This window comes from Meleagris gallopavo, chromosome 11 (assembly GCF_000146605.3).
Source record: "Meleagris gallopavo isolate NT-WF06-2002-E0010 breed Aviagen turkey brand Nicholas breeding stock chromosome 11, Turkey_5.1, whole genome shotgun sequence".
Taxonomy (NCBI): Eukaryota; Metazoa; Chordata; class Aves; order Galliformes; family Phasianidae; genus Meleagris; species Meleagris gallopavo.
Genome location: NC_015021.2, coordinates 13,362,418 through 13,386,299, shown reverse-complemented (window position 1 = coordinate 13,386,299; position 23,882 = coordinate 13,362,418). Strand labels below are relative to the sequence as shown.

Sequence of the window (23,882 nt, the reverse complement as noted above, 5' to 3'; positions counted from 1 at the left end):
TTTCCCCTTTGTCATTCCCCCTCCTTCCCTTTGCTTTTTAGAGATTGGTGATAAGGAATTCTAACTACTTAATGAGCTGGGAGAGGCCTCTCTCCATTGGAGTGGAGGACTCCAGGTGGCACTTTGACAGATTGGACAGGTAAGGCAGGAGAGCCCCACCTCCTCCTCCTTGCCTATAGTTAGGTATATAAGGGAAACTTAAATTATGCAGAGAGGCACACTCCGAGTCCTGTTATCTTCCAAGTAGCATCACATACCTTTTCAGGGTCTTCTAGGGGGTGGGAGGTGTTTGTCAAAATCCTGGAGCCAGAAGAAAGAACAGCAGCATTGATCAATTTGACTGCTAACATGTTGTACCTGGAAAACAATGCCCAGTCCCAGTATAGCGAGGTAAGGATCCTAGGTTTGAGCTGTGATATCTTTTAATATATTTTATTTTTAGCGAAATCGTGCAATTTTTCACCCCTGTAGTCCTGATGTTAGGCATGCAAGATACATTTATTTTTCCGAAACTTTGCGCCTTCCAAATGCCAAGTAGAGTTTGCTGAGCTAGATATTGAAATGAGAATGAACTTGGAACCTTTACATTTGTGACAGCAAATTTCTTTTGGGAGCCTTGATCAACCAAATATATATATTTAAAAATATATATATAGTTTTTTGCATTGGTAAATCAAGACAGAGTAGTCGTTTACTGTAAGCAGTGCGTAGAGTTTGCATTCCTGTAGCACTATGAGCAGTATCTGTGTTGAGTGCATTATAACTCATTAGCTAGTCTTTTTATTGCCAAAATCGCTGCTCATCGTTAAAAATGGGTTTAGGAATTAAATAAAAAATTCACTAATTCCATTCTTTGGTTACGTTTAAGTAATATGTGAAGAGGTTCTCTGCCGCAGGAGTTGCGTTAGCGTCTACCCCAATAACTCCTTTACGCGGTGCTTTTAATGCTTTTTGTCTTGAAGCAGCAGCAAGATACTTTATTCAGGTTATCCGTAAACACTGTGTGGGGATAAATTCTCACACAATGGATGCGACTTGTTGCACTGTATGGGTGCAAGTGGAACGCAGACTTCAGCAGCGGACTTCTTTGTTTGTTTTTTAGCCCACTAGATCGGCGTTTTTGTAAGGTAGAAGCTGAGTGAATTGCCGCATACTGTGCAAGTCTTTGAGGAAGTTACCTGGGGTTGAGGCAGATCTAACAACAATATTGGTTTACATTCCAGTGGAGACAGCAGCTGTGTTGACACTCGTCAGAATGGCGATGCAGCAAAATCTTCTCTGTGTATGTGCGCGTGTGTATTCCTGGTGAAAATGCTTCAAGCGGAGGGCATGGGGTGTGGGACCTGCAGCAGACAGAAGCTCAGCCACTTGGAAAAGAAAACAAAATAGGAATTGCACGGTGGAGAGCGCAGATAGGGGATGTGATACCTGCCGAGGAAAAGCCTGTTAAATGTACACTTGGGGCTCGCGCACCTGGGATGGCTGTTTGCAACTCAGATAAACTGGAACCTGTGTGTTTTCCAGTCTCCTGTATTTCAGGGTGTGCAAACACATGGTATGCTCTTGTGCCCAGAAGACACTAATGTGGTGACTATTTTTTTTTTATTTTTTTTTTCTTCTCTCAGGTTAATTATAAACTCTTAAATGGGGAGAGAGCACTTCTTGGCGTGTTTGCTTGGCATTATTTGTCTCCTGCTATCTGATCAACTTTCGCTGAATAGCAGTGGTGGGGCTGTGGAGTCCCCATGGTTGACTTGCTGGGCTCATCTGTCAGAAGCGATGCGCTCGGGAGCATTTGTGCTCCGCTTAAATGCCGCTTGCTGTAGCAGCAGGAGAGGCTTGTAAAAGGCTTTAGCTCTCCTCATATATTTTTTTTCCCCTTCTTACATTTGATCTTGATGCGCTGGCTTTGTTCATTCAGTGAAGCGTTGAACGCTGTGGAAGGAAAATGCGATTAGCGCTGACTTGGCTTTATTACTGATATAGCAGCCCTTATAGCAACCCTTTGTGAGTGAGATGGAGACCTGTGAACTCTGTGAGAATGCGTCCTGATGAACCTTGCTCATCCTAGGCTTGAAAAAAGCATGTAGGCTTTCACGAAAGTTAAATAAATAAAAAAACTACCTTTAGCTAGCAGCATGGATGTAAGAGTTTCAGTTTGTTGAAATCAGACTTGAAAATGGAGAACAATTGGCTTTCCTCCCACTGAAACATACTTCCTTTCCCCTCTTCCACACTGCTGTGCCTGGGATGCTCGCTGCCCTCCAGCGCCGTCTCCTTACGGGTGCTGTCCTCTGCCCGCTCTGCCCTGCAGCTTGAGCCTTGTGCAAGGCCCGGCCAGGCCTGCGTGGTCAGGGCAGCAAGCTTGTGCTGTGGCCCACGGCCCTGTGAGGTCTGTGCCTGCGAGCATGGTGTCAAATGCCACAGTGAGATGAGGAGTTAATTCTAAGCAGGCAAAATTTGGTTAAGGGAAGTTGAGAACAAGGTTTGAGGAGTCAATTGTAGGCCAAAAGACTGGAGGTGGAACCTGCCCCAAGCTTTTTTTTTTTGCAGTTTAAAGCAATCCAGCATTTGATCTGGATTGATTGTAAGAGCAACTGAGCTCTTTGTTGGCGGATTGCTGGGCTTGGCGGCTCTGGGGATCCTTATATTGGAGGAGATGATGTGAACAGGAGGGATATGTGGTATGGCTAGAATGTAACAGGACGATGAAGTGGTGGTTAACAGGATTGTTGGGGTCTTGGATTGCTCTCCTTCCATGTTTCTCTATCTGGCAGTTCTGGGTATTGTGCAGAAACTTCTGCAAGGAGACGTGCCCCAGATGTGATGCACTTGTAAACTGGCTGTGCGCCGTCAAGAGGGTCCTTGGAGGTGTTCAAGAAATGTTTAGATGTGGTACTTAAGGGCATGGCTTAGTGGGCAATATTGGTGGTAGTTATTAAGTTTGACTAGGTAATCCTAGAGGTCTTTTCCAACCTTAATGATTCTGTGTGTAAATCTGTCCACTCTTATCTGCCTTTCCTGGGTGCTGAATGGGGAGGATGAGAGCAGTAAAGAGATCCCACTGGGACTGATTCTTCTGGAATATGACTGAGATGATGATTTGGAGAGATGAATGTGTTTGCTGAAATCAAATTAAGGCATTGCCAAAAGAATAAGCGTAACTTCTTCAACACTGATAAGAAGTGTGCTGTGAATTTTGATCATCTCCTTCTTCCCCAAGATCTTCCTGCTCTTTGTGAAAGAGAGGCAAATTAAAGAATCTCTTTCTGTTAAGATTTTTATCATAGTTTTGGGAGGGGAATGGGGAAATGAGTTTTGCACAAAACCTTTAAAACCTCTAGTGCTCTCCTATTATGGCTTTTTGGCAACATTCCTTCATGCTAGAAGTCTAAAAGGCTGTAGTTGGATTGCTGCAAATATCTTTGATTCAAGGTTAGAATAACCTGTTCAAGAAGGATGGATCTCATATAGTGTGTGTTTAAATAAATAAAAACTTGAACTAATAGTTGAAATGCGTGTGTTTGACCTGTAGTGTCCTGGGTGTGAGAATTCCTTCTGCAGGAGCAGCTAGGTGGGTCTGTGGGGTAGTCTGGAAGGATGTCCTAAAGGAGTTGGGCCACCTCTGTGAGGCCTGAGAAACATCCACTGGTGTGGGATGTTGCTTTAGCAAACAGTTTAAGGTTAAGGAATTTAGAAATTGAGATATAGCTGGCTTTTGAGTATCACCTACTTCAGTGTGCGGTAAAAGTGTGGTTGGAGTTTCACCACCCTTGTTGTCTGAACTTGGTTGTCAGCCACCTGGGAGGACAAAGCTGTGGCCCTTCTGGTGTTGCTTTCCTTGACTGATTGTCAGATGCGGCGTTGGTCACCGCTGTTCTGTCTTATCCTGCTCTGTGGCCCTCTTCCACACCTAGAGTGAAGGGAGGAATTTTGGGAGAAGGCCGCCTGCTCACTCCCAAGGGAACCACTGTCCTCCCTTCCTGCAGACTGGGGACCTGTCTTTTTCCTCCTCCTATTTGTGAAGATGTCTTGGAGTTCAGCTCCCTCTGTTTAGGGAGATGTTAACTCCCAGTGCCTGGGAGGGAACTTCTTTCTGAGCAGTGGAGGGTTCAGGTAGGAGCACTGTGCCTTTCAGTGGCTTCTGAATATTGAAATTATATTAACGCCCTGCCAGTTTGGGTGCAGGCCCTCATTGTGAGCAAGAAGTAAGGAGGTGCACTGAGGATTACGTTTTTGTCAGCTGGACGCTGACAAAGATGCTTCTTGTCAATTCACCCTCACTTTTTACTGTAATTGTACTTAAAGAACTGAGTTTTTGTCCTGTGATGTCTTCTGTGCTAATTTGTGAGATGAGTAGCTTATCTTAGTCTGCAGAGGTCTTCTGTGGGGTTGTAGAGGCCCTGTATAGCCAACCCTTTCCTCGGAGAGGCTTCAAAACCGCAGTTGCAGAGCTTTGCCCTGCAGTGGAAAAGCTGAAGTAGACTTGTAGCCTTATCTTTTTGGAGAGTTGAAGTGACTGGTTTTCTAGTAAAGAAACTGAAGCAGTCCAGAGGTCTCAGGAAGCTGAGATACGTCTCTTGCCACATGCTCCCATCCCCCTACTGGAACAGGAGGACCACTTGACAGAGGAAACACAGGGAAGGGCAAGAGCTGAATCTGTGTTATGCAAGGGTCTAATTGTTTACTGTCAGAGCAGGTTTGTCGTGTCATGGGTGGTCTTCTGTTTTGTAACGTGATACGTAAAAGCTTGGGTGATAGCTGCACTGATAGTGGAAGTGACACGATCCTCTGTAGGGTAGTGAATTGGGACTGTTACTTGAAAAAAAATCCTCCTAGCTTTAGGCAGAGGATCTGGACTGGCCCTCCACATTCATAGGGTATAGCTCAGAAATGAATGATTGAAACTGTATGTGGGTGGAATAATTGAATAATATTGTTTGTTAATAGACAGAAATGAAACCTGATGATGTTCTGTCTGCACAGCTTCAACTTCTGACTGTGCTGTGTGATACATCTGCAGAAATTAGGGTAGTCTGTGCAAAATTATTGCTCAGTAACATACTGTGGTTTGCACAGTAATGCAGTGGTACTGGACATCAGATTGTAAAATGGAGATGCAATTTCTAATGCTCTGCTTAAAATGAGGATGAGTGTTGGGCAAGATATTTTTGCAGTTGGCAAGTTATTAGTTTGCTTCACTTGGAAAGAAACCAATTCTAAATGCTTTCTATAGTAAAAAGAAAAAAGTCAATGTTAAGCAGCAGCCATTGAAGCGAGGGTGGTTTTCTTCTTGAGTTGGTGACTATAAGTGATAGTCCTTTTTTTTGTGGGGGGAGAGGGGAGAGGTGTTTTCTTGTTGGTTTTGCTTGTTTTGTTTTGTCACTAACAACTGGGTTCTCTGCATTTCTTCTACCACAAGCACAACTATTTTTCTCTCCTATTGCATGGCTTCCTTAGGAGTGTATCTTTCTTTTTCATTTTGTCTTTTTAAAATTAATAAGTAATGGTTTTAAGTCAAGTGAAATTGTTCAGGGACAGGAGAAAGGAAAAAAAGCATGGAGAAAAACAAAAGGAAGCTTTGTCTGCCTCTCAAATGCATCCTTGCCCTTCTGGTGGAAGCCTTTTGGATTGCATCTGCCTAGTTATGCCTAGCAGAAGAGTGTTTCCTAGCACGGCCTTATTTTACATGTTTCAGAAGCACTGCAAGATCCATAGGGAAGATGCTGCATCCACAGCAGGAAAGCTATGGATATAGGATGTGAGAGGGTGTCTCCTGTAAACCATGTATTTTGTGCTTTCCTTCCTCGGGAAGATGTGGGCTATGGGTAGTGGAGAAACTACTTATTTCATTATCTTGAAGGGCTGAATAAAAGTGGGTGTTGCCTGGCTCAAGGCAAATTTTAAGTTCTATTTACAAAATGTTCCCACTGAAAAATCTGGAAACGCTTCAGAAAGGAACTCTTGCACCGATGGATTTGTGCTAGACACTATTAAGCCCTGTTATTTTTCTGGCACTGCCTCCAACGCTCCTTGAGAATGTGCAGAGTAGGCAATAAAATGAGTGCAACTCTTTTAAAGCAAGGTTGCATAAATCATCTGAAAGGAGAGTAGCTTCTCATATACCAGCAGTAACGCTCCACTTCAACCTCTCTAGTGGAGAAGTGAGCTCAAACTTTGTGTGGCTTGGCCTGGATTAGTGTCAAGTCACTTTTGGTATCAAATGGAATTAAGAGGAAAACATTATTTTCCAAGAGTGTCAAAGTTCAGCTTTTTTTTTTTTTTCAGTTGCACACATTTTCTAGATTCTCTGCATCAGCTAGCAGTGCCTTAACAACTAAATGAGGCTGTGATTGTTGGTAATACTTGAGTCCATCCGTAGTTAGGGATTTGAGTGGATCTCTCCAAGTGAGTCAACTTGCCATTCTTCAAAAATGTCCTGCTCTGTGTTGTTTTCTTGTATTATTTAGTAACTTCTGAGAAATATTCCAGTACTTACTCTCCCATGTGGAGCTTCCATCAGGGCTTTGCTTTGCTCTGAGAAGATGTACCTGTCAGAGGGAATAGAGAGCAGCTTTTTCAATAGGGGTATACCATAGGATGAAGCTTTAGCAGGGCAGCACAAGCCAAAATATGCAGGCTGTTACTTGGCAGAAAGCTACTGAGAAGAAAGTGCGGTGAAATATAGGGTTGAACTTTTTTCTCTTGACCAGGCTGACTTCTGCAGAAGTTCTGGTTTTCTTCTAAAGAAAAGCCAATGAGAGACTTTCCTTTCCAGGTTTTGCTTAGCTGCCTGCCATTGCCTTATGCACAGAGAAAATAGAGCAGCATGGGATTAAAACTACTGCAGTCTTAATTAAAGATAAATACTAAGAGGAAAAATCTTAAGAAATATTGTTCAGGAAGGCACCAATAAGTACATGGCACGCGTTAGTTTCCTGGAGTTGGCAAAGTGATGTTGAGTCATCTTTGGTAGCTTGAGTCTAAACTTCGTTGTTGAAAAGCTCCCTTTTTTGTAGGGCACGAGCAGTAACAAAAATGTGGGATGCTTTTTTGTTGTTTTTTAATTGTACCAGGTTTGAGTGATTTGGGAGTTGAGCCAAGAATACTCACTGATATCTGGTATTTTTTGCAAATCCTCTGCCGCTGTCGTTTCACCCGGAGCCTTAATGGTACAACTAAAGGAGAAGGGTTTTAACCAGGATGTGCGTGTTAATGTCTAGAATAGATGGCTTGAGGTGCCATGTGTTTCTAAGGCTGTGCCCAGTCATCCCTTGTTTAGAAGTGGACCCAAGCAGCAAGGCTGAGCATGCTTGAAAATTAATGCATTGATTGGAGCCTGGCAGTCTCCTGGGATTGATTCCAGAGTTTGGATCCGGATTTAAACTTCCCCCCAAGGACTTTGGGAAGTGGTATACATGGGGGCCTGGTGAAATTTGAGATGAGTCCAACTTCCTCAAGATGGCAAGAAGATGAATGTTTTTACCAAGGGCAAGAGAGTGGGAGGAAACACCCAGTTTAGGGAGAAATATTTTATGGTGGGGTAGTGTCTGGGAATGAAAGGGATGGATTGTGTCTCGGCAGATATGAATCTTTTAGTTTTAATCCACATCTAGGAAGTAAATACAAAGACTCTTGCCGACTTCTGGGAACAGGGAGAGGGAAGGAGGTGCAGTGCTAGGCTTCTTGGGCACGCTGCTTAAGGGAAAATCCCAGTAGTGCAGAGCTGAAGACCAGCTACATGAGGGACCTGATGTGTAGGACTGATGCGGTGCCTCAGGAGCTGGTGTGAACAGAACTGTAGGAACTCTCAATGTATAAGTATGCTGTCAGTAAGCGTCAAGTCAGCCAGTGAATCTCTCTGCTAGAAGGAGAGAACTAGTTAAACTTGGTTTTTATTTTTAGGTAACCTTGTGTCTTGGTCATCAGAAAATATCTTTTGAGGGTGCAGTTGCTCAAAGTAAAGAATAACATTCTGACAGGCTGCTCAGATCAGATTCTGCAGAGATCAGATTCTACAAATTTAGGTTGTTTCTGAAATCATTAGTAGCTTCTGCAAGCCTTTACTGTGATTTCTTACACCACAGTTTTACTCTGCATTTTTTGTTGCTCTTTCGGGAGCACCGAGTGGATTAAGTCAATGGGTAAATTTCCTTTAACTCCCTTTCAGCAGCACATGAGCGTGTAAGAAGTTCTTGAAGAGGAAACTAGAAAATGTACTGGCTGTGCTCGATCTAAAAAATATTAGTCATTTTGCAAGCAGGAAACTACTAGTTGAATATTAAAGTGAGAAAACTGCCTTTGTTGGGTCACTGTGCTCTATGTCTGAAAGTAACTGAATATTCAGTTTGGAGGAGTAATGAGTTAAATATGAATGGAAACTGATGGCATGCTGTCACTCAGAAATCTAGAACCCCTTTCTCTATTTTGCTGCTGAAACTGCACGCAGCTGTGTTGACTGCAAATAACTAGAAATACCTTGCAATTAGAAGCATTCACTAAAATAATGGAAACTGCTCAGAAAAAGTTCTCATTGTCTTGCTGAACAAATCTATTGACCTCTCAGTTCAGTGTCTCAAAGGTACATCTCCAAACCCGTGCCTGGCCCTAAGTGCTTGTGGCACCATTTGTTTTAGTGTCAGCAGAGCTTCATGGAAGTTCTATGAATGCATTGTGGTGATGTCATTTAAATGGTTGGGAAAATGTTCTGGAGGGTTGCAAGGCTGATGGAGTGAAGGCGGGGTGGAAGAAGCCCAGTCTTTGCATGCACTTCATGTGTACATGCATGCACACACACCTCATTCTCAAAGGCTGGCTTCCAGGGCGTTCTGGTGTTGCGTACCTCTACAGGATAGGAGCTACTTTTAATGTACCAGATAAAGCCATATGTTGGAAGGCAAAGCCCTGCCTCCTTTTATTCTTTGCATTTGGGGCATAAATAGGATTTGGCAGCCAGTCCTCTCGATTTCCCCCACTCAATCTTAAAAGCTTCTCAGTCAGTGGTGCTGCTTGCATTATTTGGTGTCTCAGGCTTTTTGAGAATGCCATCCCGTGTGCTCTGTTCTGGAGAGATGAGGTGGCCAGATAACATAGAAAACCCAGTAGATGTTCCTTTTAATCTATGGAGACTCTCGTGGCACAGTATAACCCTTTTTCTGTGCTTGCTTTAACTTGTTTTATTTTGCCCTTTGCCCTCCTGTAACTCTTATTGAATTCTTATATTCTGTAGCTGCATCACGCTTCAAAGAGTGGGTGTGGGGGTTTGTGTGGTTTCTTTGGCTTTTTTTAACTGTTTGATTTATTTAACTTGCAGATAATCTGAATTTCTCGTTCTGACTAAAATGTTACCTAGCTGGAGTATTCTACCTTGCTGGCTGAAAGCTGATGCGTTCTGGTTTTATTTAGCAAAACGACAAATTTGGGAGTTAACTTCAATCCCTGGTGCTATTCTGACCCCGATTACTCATTGTCTTTGTGCCCTATGGCCATACTTTGGTTAGTGTCCGCTGCCTTTCAGTATGGATGACACACAGATATCCTGTCCAGCCTAACGCTGCCCTCTCAGCGCAATAAAATGCTGCATGTCTGAAATGACTGATAACCATCGATGATTACCGCTCAGTTAAGAGTTCAAGAAACAAGGCAGCTTTAATCAGCTACTGAAGTCTTCCTCTCCACCTCACCCACCCCCAATTTAGAATTTTAATCTGTTTGCCTGATATTTAAAGCTCACCTTTTTTCTTTGATCCCACTTTTGACCTTACTTGCAAACCTGACGCATGGCATTTCTGCTGAGTTGTGGTCCTGCAATCACTCAGCCACTGAAATTAGGCAAAAAAAAAAACCAAAAAAAAACACCCTTGCTTTTTCTGTTTTTCCTGTTGTAAGTCTGTTGTCTTCAGTTATGTTTACATCTCTTGGGAGCATGAGGGGAGCCTTTCCAAATAGTCTGTACTTTCTGGCTCTTCAGATCTTTGTTGACATTATGTTGTCCAGCTGGTAATAGGAGAGCATAGGGAAGCTCTTGGTCTCTGTTCTAGCCTCAGGAAGCGAAGCGTTTTGGGTTATAAATCAGTTTGCTTTAAAATCATGGAGTTCTCATGTCCCATTATGTCTGGCATCTCAGAGAGATGATATATTTCTTCTTCCTCCGTTTATGTATTTTCTATTGTATGCCAAATAGATTGCTGAGCACAAACCGAGTAAAGAAATGACCCAGTATGTGTGCAAGAGGATGGATTTGGGGCTTTTTTCTATTTTAATCTAGCTACATTTTCAAAATAATTAAGCATTCCCTAGATGCTCTAATGAAAGTCTGCATGAAATGATTTGGTGTACAGTGATGAAATTGGTTTTGGTGCAAGGAGGTATTTTTTTAAGGACCTCAATTTGGAGTCTTTTTTTTTTTCTCCATTAAAGGCCTAAAATACAGCTTTTAGGAATTCAGTAGTAGTATTTTTATATGCATTGGAAAATAGTTAAAATACTTAAACAGTACAGGATATCCAGATTTACTGCTTGTGTGAAGTGGGATGCACTGTCACCCTGCTAATCCTTGAGTTAGCTCTCCTACCTGAACCTGTGGCAGGTGTAGGAGCCAGGAATTACAGGCATTCCTGCTTTGGGCTGTGCTTGTTTTAAAAGGCACCCTGCTTCTGGCTGAAAAATATTTCTTACTGAGCTAAAGTAAATGAATTAACCAAGGGGCAAAACTCAGAGTTTAGCTAAAAAGGAAAACAAGTACAGCTAGGGGGGGAATAAGAGGACTCCAAAGCTTGCAGCCCTCTGGACGCTCAGTAACTTGGGCTTGTGTTGTGTTTCATTGACCCAAGTTATTTTCTAAGCTTAAAAATAGCTGCTTTTTTGAACTTCAACTCATAAGAGAAGTTCTGCTGCTGTTAGTGGAGCTGTCTGAATAGGAACATGCTGGTTGCAGTTTGCTGGGTATGGCCATTATAGTTGTGCCATGTGCGTTAACCTAAGGAGTTCCGATGTTGGATGACATGCACAATGGAATAGCCAGTGCCAGTGAAAATCAGCCAGGCTTTTCCTCTGCAAATAGCTCAGTAAATCTCAAATAAATTCCCTTCTAAGTAAAACGGGATGCAGAAATACTTGTGCTCCCTGCTTTACAGGTGGGATTGAGCTGAGGAGATGTTAAACCTCTAGTTGTGCTGTGGCTGATCAAAGAACTAAGATGGGACTTGTTGACTGCAGGAACTCTTCTGGTCCAGTGAATCCCATTATGTTGGAAGCCTGTAACACTGCTAGGATGTGAAGTAGTGTCTTTTACTGGAATAAGCTGTAAAACTTAAGTTGTTTTGGTGTAGTGCTAAAGTCCACGACCTTTGATAAATAGAGCATAGGTTCCCAGGCATTAAAGCTCATATCTTGGTTAAGTGTTGATACCTTTGGTTGAACCAAAGGTATTTGGTTGCTCACTCTTCACGTTGAGTACAAGATGTACGTTATCGTTTTATCTGAGGGCTTCCAAATGTTTGATGTATTTAGCTGTGCTGTTAGTCTGGAAGGAAACCTCTTCAAAATAGACCCACTGGATTTGTTTCCACTTCAGAAGTAGAGTTGGAGGACCACGAAGGCTCCTGCTGCCAGCACTGTGGCTCTTGGCAGGAATCTGGACCTGAGCTGCTGTTGCAGCGACTTCATCTTCCTTCTTCATGGCCAGGAGGGGACTGTCTTCAAACTGAGTATGTTCCTCCTGAAAGATGTGCAGTCCTGAGCTCTTTCTCACAGATCTTTATGAATCACTGGTTCAGAAGGTTTTTTCAGTCTTTCCTGATGAGAAAAGAGGCTAGGGATTCAAAACGAAATCATACATCTCATTGTGATGAGTTAGATATCTCGTTCAGCTCCAGCCCTGATCTTAGCTGAGGGGCATGGGTGGAACCCTGAATTTCTTGGCACTTCTTTGTAATGGCACAAGCACTTTGCCTACATCGGGTGTTGTATCAGCTGCCTTCTGAGCAACTGACAAAGCTGCACAGTTCTGCACTCAGCAATATCTTGATAAATAATTATGATAGAAGCACTTCTGTTGAGCTTAAGTGCTTTATTTCCACCTACTAAGCCTTTATTTGGGAAGGTCTGAAAAACTAAGTTGATGTAAATCTATCTTGATAAGCATAAGGTATCTGTCTTCTATTTTGGATAGGCATCAGGCACTCTGGAAAACATTTATCCTGCTGGTCCTCGAAGATCTCTTCTCCATCAGGAATCTGAATCTGAAATATCACTGTAACCTTCAACTGGAAGCCTTGGTGCATCAGTTGTGCAGTTAAGCACAAAGCACCAGAGTAGCAAAACGCCTTGCAAAATCTTGTTACTAATATCTGTGGAATTTTGCTATATTGATTTTTGTAATCTTGTATCTTTGGAGAATAAGCCCCAATGGTGGTGTTTTGCAAGGCTTTCTCAGAAGCTGGACAGTGCTTTCTAGCCATCTAGACCCAGTGGCTAAAAACTAAGACTGAGTGTAGATGCGTGTTCCTGTAGAGATATGGAGAGGGGTTATGACAGGTAGGGATGCAGCTAGCAGGGTTTTCTATATGTGAGGCTGGTGACTTTTCCATTGTTTCAAGTGGAAAAATACCAAAGCTATGAGATACTGATAACTGAGTAATAGCTGGAAATGTGTTTTTGGTTGTGGTTGGTTGTTTTGTTTTGTTTTGGTATGAAGTCTCTTTGTAAGCTCTTCACTTGTGTGACTTCCTTCATGCAGTAGTAATGGGAGGATCTCTTCGCAGATGCATCTGTAGCTTCATCTTTTAACATATTGGATTGTAAAGTGATGTACAACCAATAAAACTGGGAGCACTCATCCTGCAGAGGAGGTTCTCAATTCGGGTGATCCGGGGAACCTTTCTGGGCATACCAGCTCTGCATTGTGCAGTGCAGCATTTGCATTGCCCTCTTGTGGCAGATGCTCCAGTGCAGCCGGGTTTGGGATTAAAGAATTTTGCAGCTTTTTCAATTCAGCAACATCTCCAATGAAACTGTGGCTTTGCTTGTCCAGAAGTGTGAGTTAGCATGAAAACCTGAAAGCGGAGCTGATGAGATGTAGGAAGTGAAACTGATAGCTTAAGATACATTATTGAAATGATGTTCCAAAAGACGTAATCTAGGATATAATTATATCTCTCTAATTATTTGCAATTAAACTTGCCTGAAGGTTTTGTGGTGCTTCACTGGTTATTAATGATTCCAGAAACTTGGTGGGGGGGAACAAAATAGAGAACAAAGGCTTAAGAATTTGATAATTTGTGCTTTCAGCTCTGCATGCTTGCCTTTTCTAACCAGCTAGCACTCTTGCTTTGCCAGGCATTGTTATTGGGACTGGATCCCACAATTATTTCAAACAACCCTACACCAAAACCGGAATATGGCCTAAATTCTGGGCCACCAATGTAGGCAGGAATCTATTTCTGAATTAAACACATTTGTCCTTCTTTCTGTACGGCGAAGGGAGGCTGTGCATGTTCAGATACATGCCCAGCAGCAGACTCCCTTGGAGGATGATGCCTTGCAGCTGTGCCCACCACCCTCGATGTCTTTGTTCTCACCAGTGCTCACCGGCCTCAACCTTGCTGTGCCGAAGCAGTTTTATTGCAGCAGGAGCTGCTGCACGGGTGGATTCCAGCGTGCGCCTTCCTGGGCCTGCTGCCCCTCCAATTGTTGTGTTGTCAGGAGGCGTGTGCCTCCAAAAGCCTTATCTGATTCCTCCAGAGGCCTTGCAAGCAATTCAGATGTTGACCCCTCGAGCGCACACAGCTCAGACTGCCTGCTTCGGGGCATAGCTGGGAGGTTTAGCTCAGAGCCAGCAAGCTTGCTTTGTCACCGGGGCAGGAGCACCTGTCTGGGGAGGGGACGAGGGGCTGGGGAAGGTGAAAAGCTGGTGGGACTCAAAGGGGAGAATGGAAGGCCAACAGCTGATTGTGTCAGCGCTGGGATAAATGCGAGGAGATTAATAGTTATTTAAAGAGCAAATGGGGACATGGCATTTGGCTGTGGCATGTGAGCATATAAATGTGGTGGAATGGCTGCTCCGCTGGTAACATTTAGACAGATGGTTCCTGGACTGAGTGGAATGAAAAGGATCTTTGATTCTCATAAGGATATCTTAAATTTTAATGGGGTACTTATATATATTTTTTTAATTGATGTCCAGGCAGCACCCTCAGCATTTCCTTATGGTGCTGTCTTGTTGACATCAGCTGGCTCTTTGGTCATCCTTCCGCACAGTTTTGAGTAGCCTCGGATTGGAAGGAACAGTGTAAGTGAAAGCTAAAGCATTATTGTTTTGCTGTCTGTCTGTCTGAGCTGCTGTAGGAGACTGTTTTCATCACAGTCGCCTTTTCATCATTTGACTGGTTAGGGAGTGTGGCTGATGCTAATCTCCATGAGAAATAAAACAACTGAGCAGTGTTCTTGCTGTTGTTTTTCTTTTCTTTTTTTTTTTTTTTTTTTGTAGAAGTCCTTAGGTGATGTTAGGATCAGGGGTGTGAGACTAATTTAGGTTAAATGATCCAAAATCTGTTTTGTTGTTTGTTTGTATGATGATGGAGGAGGATGGAGAGGTTGGGTTTCTTGTGTATATATTTTTTAACTGAATGCAAAAACATTTACCAACAAAAAGAATGTTCCTGGCACTGTATATCAGCATCTGGCTCCAGCAAAAACAGTCTGTTAAATAGGTCTTGGTTGTTGGATTGCAGGTGAGATGTAACGGTCATCTGCATTGCTGAAGCTGCAATCTCTGCTTTGAGAAGAAGATCCAGTCTGGGTTGTTGCATCCTGTGACAGCTACTTAGCGTGCTTTGAGCCCAGTTGTGGGCTCACCCATCTAATAGAAGTACTGGGTCAGCCACTGTCTTCTCTACTGCTGCAGATGGGGAAACTGAGGCAGCGAGGGTAAATTACTAACCTGAGGCAACACAGTCGCTGCTTCACCCAGGATTAGGGCTCAATATGTAATTGCTTTTATTACTCTGCTGCCTGAAGGCCTTAGTCAAAGTGGAGGCCCATTAAGTGGAGTGCTTTTTACATAGTGAGGAGCAATCCTTGCCCTGCAGACCTTGCAGCCTGAAGTAGGCCATGGGTGGAGGGGGAGGCAAAGTGACTTGTCTAAGGATACCATGCCCTGCTGGCAGGGCAGGGGAGAGATCCAGCCATCCTTCCTTTGCTTGATCTCTCTGCAGACCATCCCATAGTGAGTTCCCTACATTGTTCCCTACCAGATCTTTTCCTTCTCAGTGCTGCTCATAGTAGCAAGCTGTACCCTTTGTGGTAGGTCCTGCGTGCCTCGCTGGAGACCCAAGAACACCAATCTCATCTTGGGCTTTTAATCAAGCACTCAGTGGTACTGCAGCCTTTTCCAGTGATATTGAGTAAGGAAGAGTTCTTTGGTAGCTTAATTTCCTGTACCACCTTCTTTTGGAAGGATAGCTGATGGTGCACAGTTCCTGGGCATAGGGAGGGCAATAATCCTCGGAAGGGAACCGCTCTGTTCCTGCATGATTGAAATGACTGGAGAAACAGGAGGTTATGTGCCTTGTCCATAGTCTATGGGGAGTTGAGTAGATAGCCTGCATCATTCCCTTACACATTATGATGAGCACTGATGTGGTACTTAAAGCTGTGTGTGTGAACCAAAATCCTGCTTGTGATACTTTCTTGTCCTTGGGTTGCATAATCTTATAATTGAAGTTCAAGGAAACTTCTTCTTTCTTTTCTTTCAAGGTATTTACCCATTTTTATCATACTTTGTTTCACTTTTCTTCTCCCTTCTTTGTCAGAAGGATCCTGATTTACTGAATTGTTAGATTACAGGAGGGCATTGGATGGGTTTGCTTATTCTTGTTGCCGTTCTCTGATTTTTTATTTATTTATTTTTTTCCCCCTCTCAACTCTTTGAGGTGGGGAACAAGGGCAGTATATAGTCTTCAGGGTAGTGACTTCTGCTAAACTCTGTGATCTAACCTCTGTATTTCTGTACTTTGTCCTGTAGCCTTCTTTTTTGATGTTTTATTTGTCATTTGTAGGCTGGAGGATGCTTTTGGGACACAACAATGTCTGCTTAAGTGCTGTGTGGGGTACAGCTGCTGATGCTGTAGGCCCGCAGGGAAACGTTGCATGCAGTGAGCTGCTCCTGCTTGATATGATACCTTCAGTTCCTCTATGCTGCTGTCTGTTTACTGGGTACAAGCATGGTTTGAAGGCTGCGTACCTGTGCCAGTGAGATAGCAGTGCAGTTACCGCTTGATACAGGCGTCCAAAATGTGTGGTGGGATCTGATCTACAAGGAGTAGTCTTTAGGTAGAATACAAGATCTTGAGACAATGTAGCCTTGTACGTGATAGAGCTGGTTTCACTGTAACAAAAATGGTGATTTGTATCAGGTACTAACTTTCTCTCCATGAGGTCTGGGTTTGGGTGTTGCTAGACACAGGGATCTTGCCTCCCTGTGATGGCTTGCTGCCCTGTGAATCACCTCTTTATTGTGTGCATGGTGTCTTTTTCCAGCTCTGTTCCACACTGTTGATCTATTGCGTGGCTGCATGAAGCTTTACCTCTTTGTTTTTCAGTCACTGATGGAAAATGGGGGATCTTCTCTGCGAATATCCTTCCTTATTGAATGACACACGTAGGGTGGTGCTGAGATTGTTCTGTACATCCTCCATCGTGATGGCCGTGCCGCGTCAAGCTAACCATTCCTTCTGTGCCTTTCTTTGCCTCTAGCCGCAGTACACGAACCTGGGGCTCCTAAACAGCATGGACCAGCAGATTCAGAATGGCTCTTCCTCTACCAGCCCCTACAACACGGAGCACGCGCAGAACAGCGTCACGGCCCCTTCGCCTTACGCCCAGCCCAGCTCCACTTTTGATGCCCTCTCGCCCTCCCCAGCCATCCCTTCCAACACAGACTACCCAGGACCTCACAGCTTCGACGTATCATTTCAACAGTCCAGCACAGCAAAGTCTGCAACGTGGACGGTAAGGATGCAGCACGAAGCCTTGCTCCTTCGGTGGCTTCAGTCCTGTGGCCAATAGTGACACTGCTGTTCTGATACATATCCAGGCTTGTGCAAGAATGGAATGACCTGTGTCCTCTTAAGTGCACGACATGTCACACAGAAGGGAGAGATTTATCTTGGCTGCTCTGGGAGGGTGTGGTGGGAATAGAACCCTCGGTAATATTACTAAATCCCAGGTGAATAAAATGCCTTGCAAAAAGACAGTCACTTAAAGACTGTGTGATGATGAAACAGTGGCTCTCTTATTTAAGTGTAACGTATTGAAGTTAAAACCTGGGATGGGCATAAGGATGGCTTCAGAGTTTCCCATGGCATCCTTCATCCATGGGTATGTATTAGGTTCAATGTGCAGGGCTGTGCCAGTAGGGCAGAGGTACAGACTAGAGGTGGTTTGCCCTGATTTACTATTAATATTTTTCTAATCTTAAAAATTTAGCCTAGCTTCGTGTCCTGGTGTAGTTTAGGGCTCTAAAGTAGAGATTCTTTAAGACAGCAATAATCTCTACTGCTAAGATGTTCAGTATTTGTCTTCCACTACTTCAAGCACTCCAAATCAGTGCAGTGAATAATCCCCTGTGGACATTTCTCTGTGTGGTGAGTGAGGAGAATTAGGTAAATTGAACCTTAGTCCTCTGAATAACACTAGAGTTAGCTGCCTAAATCAGGTATTACCAGTAACCCCTGCTGTGCTTGGTAATTAAAGAAACCAGATTTGAATCCCCAGTGAAGGGAACTGATTTATTTTTACTTTGTTTTATTTTTTTTTTTTCCCTTTAGATGTATGTACTGATTCTTCTAGCAGCAGGTCAAATCTCAGCTTTCATCATATTATGATTTGTCTTACTTTTCTTCGCTCAAAGCTGTTTTGAGTATCTCACTTTATGGTGACTTTATTTAATGATATCAGATTATCCAACACTTGTTTTCTATCTTTAAAACTACACAAACAAAAGCAATGAGTTGCAGTGATTTTTAATTGAAAGTGCTTTTTTGTTTTTGTTTTTTACCAAAAACGAAGCACATTCACTTTTCTTCATTTCCATATTTAGTCCAAGGAACTCCTTTGGTCTCAAAGTAAATACAATCTAGAAATTGCAACTGGCCATGCTGGTAGGGAACCACTGTAACCCACATGCTTCTTATTGGACAGATGGAAAGAGATGTTGTGTAGTAATAAATCGGTATAAAATTGTATCTTTCATATGTAAAAGTTCTTTTTAAGTAAACTCTTGTCTAAAACTGGTAATGATAACTTTGTTTAAAGGGTATGTTTCACAGAGTTGAAATGTTTTGTCTGGTTAAGGGCAATTTATTTATTTCTTTATAGATGAATCTGTGGAAGTCTAAATGAGGTTGAAATGCATCTTTTCTTTATCTGTACTGGCTGTGATGTCTTGTTGTAGTTCATGCTTTTCATGTCCAGGTTTCTCCACTTACACTGCACTATTTATTTTCATTCCCCTTGTAAGTAAGGAAATTGTCAGGTCTACTTTCCATTTCTCAGGGCAAGAAAATGCTGCCCTTGGATTTTTGCGGGCTGCTGTGGAGAGGGTCCTTTGAGAGAGATATGAAAAGACATTCTCTTTTGATAAATATAGTACAAAGAATTATCTAACGCAGCTGCAGGGAACAGGAGTGTTTGATGCTATCCTTTCAACTACGGAAAGTGATCTTTTGAAATGAGTTTTGAACATCAGTGGTAAGCTGTTCCAGCAGAGCTGAAGACAAGCAAGCTGCTCGCAAGCGTGAAGTTGAGTAAGCATTTGAGGGGGTTCGCTGCAATGACAGCAGCTCTTGGGGGGTAGAAGTGAGGCTGAGATTTAACGTGGATCTAGGTAGTAATCAGATTGCATGGTGGTCTTTTCTTTTCTTGGGGGCGGGCACATTTAGCATCTCCATTTTCTTTATCTATGACGTGGACCGTGCTACAGACAGGTGATGTGTTGCCTGTAGCTGTTGCAGCCTGTGGCACAGGAACAAGCCTGTGTGTTTTAGTCAAGGAGCAACCTCCTAAACAGCTCTCTGTTTGTGGAGGAGTGTGCTGGTGTCCCTGTGCTGAGCCTAGAGCTGCTCGTGCAGGAGCTGTGTGTATGCAGTGGCTGATGACAGTCTTGTGGTGGCTGCCGGGGACCTTCAATCAGTGTTTCACACTTGAGCATCTTTCCATCTTCAGAGCTCTGCCCTTCTGCTAATTAATCCACCAACTCATTTCACATGGCTGTTGAGCAGTTGGTAATGTGTTCGACAGCTTTATCAGCGGGGTGGGTGTGGAGGGACTTGGAGGTTCTCTCCTGCTGCTGTCCTGAGAAATGTGGAAACACGTGTGAAACGTTGATGAAAGAAGGATTGCCCCATCCACACAGCAGGAGCAAGTTCTCTGAGTTGCTCACTAAGCCCCCCCTCTTCCCCCCAATGTGACTTCATGTGCTTTGATTAATGCCTGTCGTCATCTTTTTTTTTTTTAATGATGGATTAGGAACCTACCCAACTGGAAGAGTTTCTTTCACAGCAGTGACCTATTAAATGTTTAATTACTAGATGGCCCCACCCTCATTAAGAGTCCAAAACTTGAAAGCCTTGTTTCTTAGGGTTTTTTCCTCTTGCGTTCCCCAGGGTGACGGTGTTAAGGAAACTTGTCTCACTTTCCCCACTTTGGGAGTAGATGAGTGAGGCTGACCCACCTTGCCCTGCTAGGAGGGCCCAGTGGGAGCAGGCAGTGAATCTCGAGTCTTGGCTGACAGCATGCTTTGTTGTACTCGTCTGAGTTTGTTTGGGGCTGAGTTGTGTTAGATTAGGTCATGGGAGAGCAAAGGCTTGGGGGCCTGGGGAAAAGGCTTTGGTCATTTCTCCTGAAAAAGCAAAGGTGCTTTGGGAGGGTTAGAGATCTGTGAAGATGCTTCAGGCTTTTTGGTGCTTAGCTTCTGAGGGAAAAATAACCTAAAATCAGACGTAGATCCCTAGGGTATTTCTGGAAGTGAGAGAAAGGGGGGAAAAAAAGAGCTAGCTGAGTAGCTAAAAGCTAGGTCTCGGTGAACAGCCCCAAATTCTACTCGTACCCCTCCAAACCTGTTTCATAGTATGGTGATGTTTTCTTTGGGACAGGTTTATTTTCACAGGGCAGAGGACACCCTGTGCTGAATCGGCGCTGTTTGTGTAGGATAAGCTGGGGAAGAGATGAAGAGTAACACTGGGAGGGGTGCTTCTCTGCTCAGGTTTGTGATGGGCTCCTAACTCAAGGGGAAACGGAGCTGGCCAAAAACTGCAGAGAAACACCAGTTGCTGCTAGGTGAGAGTGATTTCTTATGCATGAGCAGTTCGCTTTGAAAATATTGCAGATTTTCTCTGTGAAGTCTTTCATGACCTTAAGTAGGAATTCCAGTAAAACATGCTGTCTAATCTGGTTAGCTGTTCATTTGTATGCAATGTTGAGCTAATTAATGATGACAAATTGAGATTGGATTGCGGAGGACTTTATAAGCATCCTTGATTATTTTTTTTAATTAATGACCTGAGAACACAAGAATATAAGCAAGTTAATCAGTCTTTTCAGAAGGAAAATCTTTAATGATTGCCACTCTCTTTCAGTCTTTAAAAACAAAAGCCTTGGTAGTCTAAACTGAACAGAGCTTCTCACATGCATACAGAGGCTGGGGGAGCTCATGCTGCAGTATGAGCTCGCTGAAAGCCAATAGTGGATCAAGCAGTTATTGCTTGGTAGGCAGAAGGTTGTTAAGTCTGAGAGAGAAGCCCTATGAATTTGGTGAAATTAGGTGAAGCTTATCCAGAACTGTGCGTCATGTATTGTGGGATACTTCCTCTGTGAGAATTCTCATATACCTGGGCTTGTGAGATCTCCTCCCATTTCTGCAGCAGAAGCAAACAAGGCATTTCAAAAGCGTGCCTCCTCAGACTTTTTTTTTTTTTCCCCTTTCTGGAAGTAACTTTGTGTGCAGATGTTCCCACCCACTCCAAGTGCAAGTAAATAAATAACTGCACTGGCTTTTCCCACTAAAAAAAGATTTGGCAATCACCTGTTGCTAGCACAGAGCTTGCTACATGACTGCTTGCTTGGAGAAGAACATGGTTGCGATGAGGAAGATTAAAAAATAAAAATAATTTAAAGAAATAATTATGTCAAGGTTAGTAGAAGTTAACATTGCTGCCAAACTCAAACTATCAAGAAACAAATCAGATCCTCCTATCCCCATAAGCAAGATACCACCTTATAAGTCATGAGACTTTATTAAAGACAAACAGGTTCTTCGGATGTTCCCCAGGTTTTTGAGCCTTTAGGGTGCATCTATTAAATCTTCTAAAGCATTTCTGGGTAGTCACGGGAGTAAAGGAAAAAGAAGGCAAAAGTAGCCTTAAGTTTTTGCATGAAAACCAGAATTTGTTTGTGACTTTTTTTTTGATTTTGCTGAAGAAAGGCAGCCTGCAAGACTTGCATAATGGGAGTGTTGGCAATAGCTGAGCATAGCAGTTTTTTCTCATGCCCTGCAGTAGGTTGGAGCTGAGCAGGGTTGGTCCTTGCAGAGCTTTGTTATGAAACACAGAGCTCCACAAAGTTGCAATCTGTGTTCCAGTCAGGCACTTTGGTTCTCCTGTGCTCAGTAAACTTGATTGTACCTCAAGTTCTATTAAAGTGTTTTGATTTCAGACTCTTAGCTGTCAAAGCTAGGTGACAACCTGTGCAACATGCAAGAAAGCAAGTAAATGCATTGTGCAGTCTGGGGTTAGTAGATTTAGAAAGGTTTTATTTTTAAGGTGAAAGGAATGTGCTTAAATTAGTCCCTGCTAGGAGTGACAGGTTTCTGTAGTTGAGAGTACAGATTCCTTGTCTGGTCTACCTCAGTCTTCTTATTTCGATTTGATTAATTCCTCTTTCAACTTTAAAAAAAAAAAAAAAAAATTGTCCTGAATCACTTGGTATAAAATGGGAAAAGTCATTTCCCGTGTGTAAAATGAATTGTAGGATGATGTCTGTGGGGATAGCATAGCAATGAGATGGCAGTTTGATGCATATATTGCCTTGACTCTAATTGTGTTCTCTTACATAAGTTGTTCAAATAGTGCGATTGGAGCAACGCTCTGGTAATGCTTCTACTGCTGATCATTTTTCTGCATTGTATGTGACAGCTTTTTAAGGGCTGGTGAGTCTCCCTAAAGACCTTGCACATAGGGCTATGCTAGGTGTTAATGTGAAGGTTTAGCTTTGTTACCCCTCAGCGATGTGCCACTTGCACCGGCTACTTGTCTTGTAGGCAGTGCAGTCTGAGCTTTCTTGATTTCTACCCTCCTTAAAGCTACTGTGAGAAGGACGATGGAAGCAGTTTTGCTTTGGAATTTTGAAGTTGTCTACTTTGGAGCCTCTTTGTCAGCAATGCTGTAGGCTTTGGCTGTTAGCACAAAGCTAAAGGAAGGGTCCTTGTAAAAGTGAGTGCAGAGGTCTGTGGACGTCTCCAAGCATTGCAGTAGATCCCCTTCTGGACACTTTGCTAATCCTTTCGTGACTTTAGGTTTTCTCTTCAGCCCAACTGATTGCTGATGCACAGACTGGAAGAACTGACGCAATGGTGTGAGCTCAGAGCTTGGCTCCACGGATCTCAGCAAAGCAGGAGCATTGCCTTATTTGGGCACTTGGCTGGGTGAGAAGTGGTGGGAACTGGCTTCCTGAGGCTCTTTGCAGCTTTACCTGTTTGAAGATGCTGCTCCTAATGTGTGTGTCCTTTGTCTGCTCAGAGCGAGCAGGGAGAGGGATGGGCCTTGGTTGCTGTGACAGCTCTCATGCCCAGGAAGGTTGTGATCGTGTCTTCCTGTTTGATTTGAAGTGTTTCCCTCTGTATAGTACCACAGGGCCTGATGGTGCATATGAAACTGGTCATCTGCCCAGAAGGAGGGCAGCAGTTTGCTGTCTGTGCAGGAGGTGCCGTTCTCACGGCTGGGATGTGTTTCAAGCGAGCAGAGCTGGGAAGAACCAGTTCCCCTGCGAGAACCAGTCCAGGAGGGGCCTGCTGGATTGTCTTCTGTGTGTTTTTTTTGTTGTTCTTTTTTTCCTTTGAGTGAAAGGAGATCCAAGTTCATTAGCTTCCTATTAAAATGCAGTTGTGCTTTTTTTCCCCCCTCTCTAAGTTCACTGTCATGTATATTCTGTCTTTATTACTAGTTATCTTTTTCTGACTCCTTACAAGCAGCTCCACAGCTCCTTGTAATGATTTCTAGAAAATGTCTTATTGTGAGCTTGTCTCTGCTTTTCTCTGCCTCCTTCTCTTTTTGCATCCTTCATTGTTTTGTAAATCCTACCAGGGTAATGTAGCGTACCTCTCTGAGCTGCAACTGTTTCAGTGCTAAGTTTGGTAGATGCTTTTTATTAGCCAGGTGTCCTCCATGATGCTAAACTGCACTGTAGTGCTTGAGGGGTTCAATCAACTGACTTCAGGAACCTGAACTGGGGCTCTTTGCATCCCTATGCAGCTGCTGGGAGCACGGGAGTGTCTCCTCTGCAGATTTTTGGACAAGAGGAAGGCATTTATTTAAATTGATGGTGTGAATGTTCTTCTCTTTCAGCTAGGATTTAGTTTCCTGGTTGCTGTGTTTGTGCTTTCTCTCTCCCAGCAAAACAGGGGACCAGACAGAGCTCGCTGCAGGGTCTGCAAGTGCAAAGCACTGCGATGTTAGGGATGGGCACAGTGGGATGGAGAAAGTAATTGTGGGGAGAAGTTGTCTTCTCTTGGTGCTCCCAAGGGGAAGAAGATTTACGTGCTGCTCTGCTCAAGTGACTTCTAGCTGCGCTGGCATCAGTCTGTTTTATTATTTTTGCCTTTTTTTTTT

General features: G+C 43.4%; 1 protein-coding gene across 8 annotated transcripts in view; it reads left to right on the top strand.

Moving 5' to 3' along the window:
* Nucleotides 1-23,882, top strand: part of TP63 (tumor protein p63) — a 103,738-nt gene that overhangs the window by 37,899 nt on the left and 41,957 nt on the right. For 7 of the 8 annotated variants that reach the window (XM_010716747.3, XM_010716745.3, XM_010716744.3 and 4 more), the window contains one exon: nucleotides 16,756-17,010. In XM_010716747.3, coding sequence (XP_010715049.1) covers nucleotides 16,756-17,010 — 255 coding nt within the window. Of the gene's footprint in view, nucleotides 1-213; nucleotides 391-16,755; nucleotides 17,011-23,882 lie in introns of those variants that run through there. The other variant, XM_010716748.3, reaches the window with a different exon arrangement.